The sequence below is a fragment of the Gavialis gangeticus genome, unplaced genomic scaffold, assembly GCF_001723915.1.
Source record: "Gavialis gangeticus isolate Ggan-Ray unplaced genomic scaffold, GavGan_comp1, whole genome shotgun sequence".
NCBI classification, from domain to species: domain Eukaryota; kingdom Metazoa; phylum Chordata; order Crocodylia; family Gavialidae; genus Gavialis; species Gavialis gangeticus.
In genome coordinates, this window is record NW_017728995.1 from 9624747 (window position 1) to 9634564 (window position 9818).

A 9818-nucleotide genomic window follows, 5' to 3' on the forward strand; every position below is an offset into this window, starting at 1 on the left:
ACAGAAGCCCTTCATATGTAATCTTAATGACTGGCTGACTCAAGTCACTCATTTCAACAATTCAACTGAGATCTTCACACACTTTTACAACTGTTTGCTAAATAAGGCCTCCAGTTTAACTGGGACTAATTTCTTCTTGCTCCCACACCAGCCTTAGAATTCAGGGGCAATCAGACTGCAGATGAGCAAGAGCATTTCTTTTACATTAAATTTTTATGTGCTATATTACTTACTTTCACCCCACTGAGTTTGGTCAGTTTGTTGGGTTATAGGACTCTGTATGAAAGGTTATCTTTTAGCTTATAAGGTTAGCTTAGTAACTTCTCCTTTGTATAAATCATTAAGATTAAAAAAAAAAAAAGCTAGTGTCCATGAAAAGGTTATTTTGTAGAAACACTTGCCTTTTTGACATATTTAAAATGTCATTAATTTGGTCTCATTTCTAATAAAAATATAACATCTTATTGAAATAATTGTTGATAACCATTACAATAACATTTCCTTAACCACCATTTTCACAAATATTGATTAAAAGCATCAAGATCTTTTTATTTTAATATTTTAACAATCCATTTTGATCCCTGCCAAGCAGAAACAACTTTGACATTTCCAATGTTATGAAATTTGTAACTTTTTTCAAGCAGCTGTATGCAGGTTCCTCTATAACAAACTTTTAGTATGAACTAGCAACTCAGCCCATTAAAAGTTAACTGACTGTAGGCTTTACTAGTCAGATGCATGTAATGAATTTAGCTAGTTCAACATACTGTGGAGTTGCTGACTGGCACATGAGAATGAAGCAAAACGTACTTGTAGGGGCACCACGACCCCTTGCAGGGTTGATTAATCAATTTGAGCCAAGACTTTCAAAAGTCTACTACTTCAGCTGCCTCAGTTTGACACCTAAACCGCTTTAAAGAGTCCCCTCTAATTTGCACAAATATAAACCAGGTGTAACTTTACTATAAGCAGTGATTATGACAGGAGAAGAGATCAGAGGTTCCAAAATTAGGGACCACTTTTAGAAATACTGGCTTAAGGCTTTCCTTTCACATAGAGACTGATCTTGCTTTCACTGACCTAATAACAAAACTCCTTCTGTTTTAATGAGATGCAGGATTAGTTCCAGGAAAGCTAAGGGATTTTTTGTGTGTGCATGAAATGCAGGAGCAGGATCACACTACTTTAAAGGTGAATTTCTGTTATAGTTATTTTGAATTACTTTCCTAAAAAGTGTATTTTGCTTATAATAAAAAATAAAATTGTTTCTTTTTGTGATTAGCTGTTCTGTAATCTCCACTTCACAGAAGTAGATTAATACCATGTGCATTATATTCAGGTCTTATGCTTGACTATAATTGCAACACTTTATTAAACTGAATGAGCATTTCAAAATCCTTCAGTCAACAAACTCACAAGGTTTATTTTGTCAGGAGAGATTGAATAAATTAAGTACTTTCCTGCTTCTGTGGCTAGAGCCACTTCAAGGAAGTCTTGGGCTTGTAGCACTGGAACAGCTGGTTGCTTAAACACCTTCCAACCAAAATGAAGGAGGTTGTTCAGGTCCCAAAGGGAAAAAAATATCCATTGCAAGGAGAGCAGGTGTGGGTGCCAATAGAGAAAGTTAAAGGCTTGTTTGTTGGAAGTGTCCTATTGAAGGAGAGGAAGGGGGAAAAGGTCTATGACAGATTCTTATATTTTACAGAGATTGAGTGCTACTGTCCTACAGAATCAATGGCTGTTTTAGTAGGACACACTCAAACCCCAAATTACGTGATGCAGCATGAGGATAAGGGGTTGGATATTTCACTCTGTCTCTAGTGGATTGTAGACCTTTATAAATAAGGTGTTCCCTAAGCTCTCTCATTTAACATTTTCCAACCTGCCCGTCAGTATGTTGTTATACAATGTAGAAAGATCACATAAAGGATTTCTCATTATTTGACAGAGTATTACTTTTAACATTAAAGCTTGAAATTTAAATTATTTTTTTCAAATCAGTTTCAGTGTTATTTCTTCTAACTAGAGACATTGATGCAGTCTAATTAAACTAAAAAGAACCTCTCTGAGAGCACCTCTCCCTGAGGAAGCCTTGGAGCTGGTGAACTGGATAGCCAGGACAATAGCATTTACCCTCTTTTCCCTGCTGATAAAACAGATTGCCTCAACAGGTTACATCAAACTTGTCACAGGTTACATTAACTTATTAGATTTAGAATTATGTACTTAAATTTGCAATATGGGGAAAGATCATTTTAATTTAGCATCTTTCATTTTAACTGGTTTGATAATTGATACAATGACTCGGGCTTAATTTTCAGTCATGAAGCAGTAATGTTTCCTTACTGGAAAGCACAATAGTAACTATTTCAGTGTTTTCTTAATATTGTTGTATATATTTTGTTGGAACATAGCAGGAACTAAATGTCAACCACAGAAACAAAATGAATAAAAAATGCATTTAAACATTTCATGTGAAATTATTTTTTTAAATAATTAGGGCTTTTAAAGTCTAAACTTTTTTTTTTTTTTTTTTTGTTGAAAGTTTAGGTCTTGATTCAGATGTCTCAGGTTAGCTGCATTTCTACTTCTGTTGTTAGGGACTAAATCTATGGCTATTTAGCACCTTCCCTGAGCTGGGTATTAGAAATGCACAAAGTTGGGTGGGAAATGAAATTTCAGTGCTGCAAAAAATCTTGATTTTTTTTTTCTGACCCAAATTAGGCCTAAATAAAGACATTAAATATTTTATGGAACAAAATATTTAATATTTTTGAATCAATACAGTTTGGAAAGAACCTCATCAAAATAAGTTAATATAATTTAAGTCAAAACAAAACAAGAAAGTCTGAATTAAACAAGATGTTAAATACTAAATTAAATTAGAAATTTTAAAATAAGTATTCCATTTTGATTTTGAGTCATTTCTGTTGAAAATGTTCCTGCTAACCATTTTGCTTAGCAACATCTCCCGTTGGAAATTTTTCCACCAGTTCTAGGCCCACAATCATATCCAAAGTCAATGACAATATTTCAGGTGCCTTCACTAATAGCAGGATTGGGGCCTCTTGGAGTTTCTTTTAAAAAAATAATAAAAAAGACCAGAATTGTGAAGGTTCAGTTCTGTGCAGGATTGACTTACAATATTAGAACAAAAATGTATCCACATTAATGAAATCCTGAGAACACATACATGAATATTACTACAAATAACTCTCAAATCTCTATGTAATTTAATCATTTTACAAAGTAGTAGTCAGTTACTTCATTCTTCTTTAATTAAATTTACTTTGCATATTCCTTATAATTATCATGTTAAAAAGCACGTCCACAAGAATTTTTTGTCCTTAATTTGCTTGTTCAATGATTCATTGAACTTGGCTCCTTTACATGTTATGAAAACTACTTAAGATAAGCATTTTATGCATTCTACACAGATTATATTCCTGCTGGCTTAAATTAAGGAGCATAAAAATGCACCCCGTTACTGTTACCTAGTTTAAATACAGGCACACATCTGACAGACAGCCCAAATATATTGTTAGTTAAAACACTGCCAAATATGAGCTCTGAATTATGCAAATACAGCACGGTTGTTTAAACATACTCCATAATACGCTACAAAATGAATCAAGTTTTCAGGGTTAGCGCTGCAAAAAACAAGCACACGTTTGTATTAACTTTCCTTGGGTTTAGATGATCAGCACTCACAGCTTTTCATTTTGCTTAAAAAAAGTAAAAGCTTCTTTTGACTTCCTAAAGTGTTTTGCAAAAACTGCTACTTTTTGGAGTGCTTCTGCCAAGCCTTCACCAGTGATGGCACAACAGGGCTGTACATACCAGTTCCTGTCACTGCAGTGCTGCTTGACATGGAATTTCCTGGTTATTTCTTCAGCATTCAAAGCTCCAGGAAGATCCTGTTTGTTTGCTAGCAAAACCACAGGCACATTCTTTATACATTCATTTTTTAAGATGAGTTCAAATTCTCTCTTAGATTCTTCTAGGCGTTGTTTATCAGTGCTGTCTACAACATACACCAGGCCATCTGCATTCTCCAAGTAATCGCACCAAAGTGTCCTCATTTTCTGTTGCCCTCCAATATCCCAGACTGTTAAAGCAAAATCTTTCCCAGTTTCAAGCATCTCGACGTTAAAACCAATTGTTGGGATTGTTAGGAAGGCATCATTCAATTTTAACTTGTACAATAGTGTTGACTTCCCTGATGAATCAAGCCCCAGCATTAATATCTGAGCTTGTTTTACTCTGGAGTGTTTGGCATTCAATAGGCCCATTCTCCATGTAGTAGTCTGTATGTCTTCAGATGATGTTATTTTCTATCTTCCAAGATAGGTTTGTCAGAAAGCTTGTCTTTTGTTCTCCATGAGCTGAAACTGAAGACCAAAAAAGGAGAAGAAAGTAGAATACAGTTGGTGCTATGAAAAAAGAATGAGAGCTTGTGTGTTTTTTATAGAATCCTTATCAATGTGATAATAAGCAAACAGCATTTTATGAGGGTGTAATGTTCTGTGCCTAGCCTATGGGTGGTGTAGAGGTGAATAATATTGATTGGTCACAAAGCCTAAAGGTTACTGTGTTCGAACACAGTGAACAATGGCAATATCAAACTTATGTGAAGATCCTGCTCTGTGGGTTATAAGCTTTTCATAAACTAACATGATATACTCCTCTGAACACTGAACCATCAGAGCTTTCGTGACAACATATTGGGCATGGAAACTATTCGTTCAGGAGGTCTAATCCCAGCCCTGCCACTGATTCACCTGCATGGCCATGGGCAACTAACTTAACCATCCTGCTGTGCCTTTTTTTTTTAAGTTAACCTGGATAATCTTGATTTACTTATCTGAGGTGCAGGGGAGAGTTGTATTGATTGTTAGTTATGGAAGTGCCTGAGCTTGCAAATCCTTCTTATGCCAAGTGTCCCATTGGCCTAGAGCAGTAGTTTGCAACCTGTGGTCTGTGGACCCCTGGGGGTCTGCAGTAGGGTGGCCATCATAGAGGACATTCCATTTTTCTGCTACTCCATCCTCTATTGATACAAAACCGGACACCTTTATGTCCTCTATTTTTCTCTCCAAGGCATTCATTTTCTCTTCAAAAGAAAAATAGAGGACATAAAGGCATCCAGTTTCGTATCAATAGAGGACAGAGGACAACCAGACTGCTGTCTATGATGGCCACCCTAGTCTGCAGACTATGTCTAAGGGGTCCACAAAAGATGGCTATGATTAATCAAAAGTATGTGAATACCCACACTTACAATACAAAGGAGTCTGCACCTCCATTTGAAATTTTTAGGAGTCCACAAATGAAAAAAGTTGAAAACCACTGGCCTACAGTAAGACAGCATAAGTGCTAACCCCAGACAGTTGAAGGCTGTAAATGCAACAAATATATTGGTTCACTAGCTGATGTTTGTATAGCTCAATGGCTGGGTAGTTTTATGTGCTGAGCGTATGAGCATCATAGGTGTTAACAGAAGATGCAGGCATGGGCAAATCCAGGGTTTTGTAAAAGGGGGTGCAGCACTTTTGGGGTGGCTGCATTCCCATTCCCACAGTCCCCATTCACCAGTGGGGTAGGCAGCCAATGCTGTGGAAGCCAAAGCCAGGGACTTCTTTTGAAGTCCCCAAATAAGGTAAGAATATTGCCCTGGCCCTTGATCTCAGCACCCCCTCCCTTGCTCAGTGCAATTCTCCTTCCATTCCCCACTCTCCTACCACTGTCTGAGTTGTCTCAGGCTGATCCGGAGGTGGGGGGATATCCAGAGCTGCTCCTGCCCTCCTTGAGCTAGCTGTACGGAGACCTGGCTTATTCAGGAATAGCAGTAGTGGCTCCTGCAGGTACCTGGCAGCTCTGAAAAGTCAGAACAATGCTATACATGTCCTACTAGTCATCATAAGGGAGGTACTATACAGACCATTTCAGTTCAAGCTGTGCTGGCCCATAAACTGTCTCCTTTTACAACACTTTTAGCTGAACTAGTTTCTAATATAGTTATCTAGCTAGTTAGACGGCGTCAAACCATAACAGAACTATCTTTAGAGACAGTGCTGCAGCCTAAATCATAGTTATCTTTGTGTCACAGTCATCTGCTCTTCCTACTTCTTCTTTATGTGAAGTTCTCTTTTTTGATTGTGACAGCATTGATTGCTGAGGAAATTATGTTGTCACAAAAAGGAAATTTGTTATATGTATATCCAATTGTGCAATACATCTTGGAGACTGCATGCACACTTTATGATGTGGCCATTGATAAGGTGCACTTGTGCCTGAAATCATAATTTTCTGAGATTTTTATAAGACATTTTCACCAGCAACAAACTGTGATGTTGCAAGCGAAAGCCCTTCTTTTAGGTAGAGAGTAAAAGGAAGGAGTAGATGACTTCTAATAAAGGTTACTGTTTTGCATCAATATTCTAAGTAAAAGAAGAATGGCAGAGGAGACGGGGAGATTCTAACAGTTTGTAAACAGTACGATTTTCCAAAGTTGTTCAGAATTATTAGTGGAGTTGAATGGCCACTAAACTATCTCTAGTGGTAATATTTCTTCTTGACTGACTCTGATCTTCCTCGGTGCTCCTTTCATTACCTCTCGCTGTTCTTTTTAAAGTTATTCCTACCCTTAAAACAATGTAAGTACCCACATATGCTAGCAGTTTGGATTACCATTTGTTTCATTTAATTAACATACAGTCTGTACTCTCAATTACCTTTCAGCATTAATATTTGGTAAAGGAGCTCCAGTGTTCTTTCCAGAAGCCACTGCATTTTGTTATTGGACAAACTATTGTAATCAAGATAATTTTGTCCTAGTCTTTCAAAAGAGAAGAGTGGTTACTATCAATAGTAGTAACTACTCATGAGCAAGTGCTGTGCCTGAAAGCAAAGGAAGCCAATGGAGCTAATCAGTGGTAGCAGCTGTTTGAAGAACTGGGCTGTGTTAGATTTTTTTTTCAGGAGGTTCTTACATTTTTTTTAAACATGCAATGGTAACTATTTATTTAGAGAGAAGGTATTTGTGGTTTGGTATCTATTGGTATAACCTGGATGTAAAATTAGTAATTTTACTAAAGAAGGAACATAGAATTTTGTGTTTATGCAGTTGTTAGCAGCAAGAACTGTCCAAGTTTTAACACGTTGCCCTTTCAAAGCAGCAGACTATTTAGACTAAGACATTTTTTCTTAATTACTGCAAAAAGGACTTGTATGTGCACTGGGGCCCATATTTCTCATCTTCATGTCCAATATTCTAAGATGGGGTGGAGAAGAGTGGGGAATCCAACTATTTTTATTTTTGGACTGTAAACTCAGTTTAGGATCTGAAAATCTACCTGTTCGTTCTGGGATACATGAACAGCAATTAAAAATACTTTTGTAGCAGGGTGTCAATTAACATGTCTGGTGTTGCACAGGCCAGAACAAGTTCCCAGTCACTCTTCCATGGTTGTATTGTCTCTGTAGTGTCTCTGTAGTGTTAAGAAGGGAAGTCAAAACAGGCTCTAGACCTCAGGGGATTTGGATCTATTCCCAACTCTTGCCACAGACTTCTTTTGACTATAGTCGAGTAACTGAGGGTGTAAGCAGACATCACCTTTGTGCTGCCATAAAATTTTTTATGGCAGCACAAAGTCCAAGCAAACAGGCATCCAAGCCTCTTGTACCGTAACTGCCCAAAATTTGTGTCTACAACATAGGTGGTATGAATTTGTGCCATTATTTTGTGGCAGACATCTGTTTGCTTTATGGCAGGAAAGTGTGGGCAGCCCACACTCTCCACCTTCCCTGGAAGCACCTGCCTGGGATTCCCTGGTTACCCACCTGTACAGATGGGGAAACGGGTCTTCCACCAGCAAAGAAGCACCTTTGGATTCCTTAAGAACTCCTCTGCTAGCAGGGAAATGAGAGGTTCTTCCAGGTGAAGAAGGGTGCCCTGAGCATTGCCACACAGGATTGGGCCCTGGCCACTTCCGGGAGTGGCAGGGACCCAACATGTGGGACAAGAGGCAGTGTCTGTTTCAACTAGTGAAGAGGGTCATCTGCACCAGGACATATCTAAAAGTGGGGAACGAGGAAAGTTTTCCCATATTGCAGGTTTCTGAGGTTTGGTATCTTGTAAAATAAACTTTAATAAAAAATATTTTTGACAAAAGGTTTCATAGTTTCATAGTTTCTAGTGTCGGAAGGGACCTGAGCAGATCATCTAGTCCGACCCCCTGCCATGGCAGGAAGAGCACTGGGGTCAAATGACCCCAGTAAGGTGGTCATCCAACCTCCTCTTAAAAACCCCCAGGGTGGGAGCCTGCACCACCTCACTTGGAAGCTGGTTCCAGACTCTAGCCGCCCTGACCGTGAAGTAGCGCCTCCTGATGTCCAACTTAAACCTTCCCTCTGCCAGCTTGTGACCATTGTTCCTGGTCACTCCTTGCGGCGCTCGGGGGAACAGGGACTCCCCTAGCACCTGCTGATCCCCCCTAACCAGTTTATAACAGGCCACAAGGTCCCCCCTCAGCCTTCTCTTTTGAAGGCTGAACAGGTTCAGGTCCCGCAACCTTTCCTCATAGGACCTACCCTGCTGTCCCTTGTGCTATAGAATATATCATAAAACAAGCCTGGCATTACTGTTTGAGATTTTGCTTGTTAAATCATGGGGGAAAAGAACCTTTAAGTTTTGCTAGTATAAAAGACAGTAGGCTCAGTTCTGCAATCTGCTAGTTTGGGGCCTAATTTTTTATGCTCAGTTTCCAAAATTGTCAATGGATGCTCAGCTCACTCAAGGAAACACTTGGCACCTTATTATTATGGTGCCCAACCTTTCTGTGAGTTTGGGGGCTCAGTCCACTTTCCTTTAATGTCAGTGAGAGCTTTGTCAAAGAAGTCTGTAGAATTAGGTAACAGAATCGTAGAAAGTTAGAGTTGGAAGGGACCTCAAGAGGTCATCTAGTCCTCAAAGCAGGATCATCCCCAACTAGATCATCCCAGCCAAAGCTTTGTCCAGCCCAGTTTTGAAAACCTCCAAGGTTGGAGCTTTTACCACCTCTCTGAGGAACCTGTCCCAGTGTTATACTACCCTGCTAGCGAGAAAATTATTCCTAATATCTAACCTAAACTTCCCTTGCTGCAACTTGAGACAATGTCTCCTTGTTCTGTCATCTGCCATCACTGAGAACAGTCTAGCTCCATCCTCTTTCGAAACCCATTTCAGGTAGCTGAAGGCTGCTATTAAGTCCCCTCTCAGTCTTCTCTTCTCTAGACTAAATAAGCTCAGTTCCCTCCGTCTTTCCTCATAAATCATGTCCCCCAGACCTCTCACCATTTTTGTTGCCCTCTGCTGGGCTCTCTCCAATTTGTCCACATCCTTTCTGTAGTGGGAGGCCCAAAACTGAACACAGGACTCCAGATGTGGCCTCATCAGTGCTGAATTGAGGGGAATAATCACTTTCCCTGACCCACTGGCAACACACCTACCAATGCAGCCCAGTATGTCATTAGCCTTCTTGGCAACGAAGACACACTGCTGGCTCATATTCAGCTCATTGTCCACCATAACCCCCAGGTCCTTTTCTGCAGAGCTGCTGCCCAGCCAGTCAGCCCCCAGCTTGTACTGGTCTATGGGATTGTTCTAAGTGCAGGACTTTGCACTTGTCCTTATTGAACCTTGTGAGATTCCTTTGGGCCCAATCTTCCAATTTGTCGAGGTCACTCTGAATCCTAGCTCTACCCTCCAGTATATCTACTGCTCCCTCCAGCTGGGTGTCATCTGCAAACTTTCTGAGAGTGCACTCTATGCCATCTTC

At 39.5% G+C, this 9818-nt stretch overlaps 1 protein-coding gene across 1 annotated transcript; it reads right to left on the reverse strand.

The window, feature by feature from the left end:
* Positions 1-2862: 2862 nt before the first annotated feature.
* Positions 2863-4981, reverse strand: ARL14 (ADP ribosylation factor like GTPase 14). Its single transcript, XM_019503097.1, has one exon. It carries the CDS (start codon positions 4290-4292, stop codon positions 3708-3710), a length of 585 nt encoding a protein of 194 aa, XP_019358642.1. The 5' UTR covers positions 4293-4981; the 3' UTR covers positions 2863-3707.
* Between the last annotated feature and the right edge of the window lie 4837 nt (positions 4982-9818).

Excerpts from the sequence above, each read along its gene's own strand:
- ARL14 (XM_019503097.1), bottom strand. The coding sequence starts at position 4,292 with ATGGGCCTATTGAATGCCAAACACTCCAGAGTAAAACAAGCTCAGATA.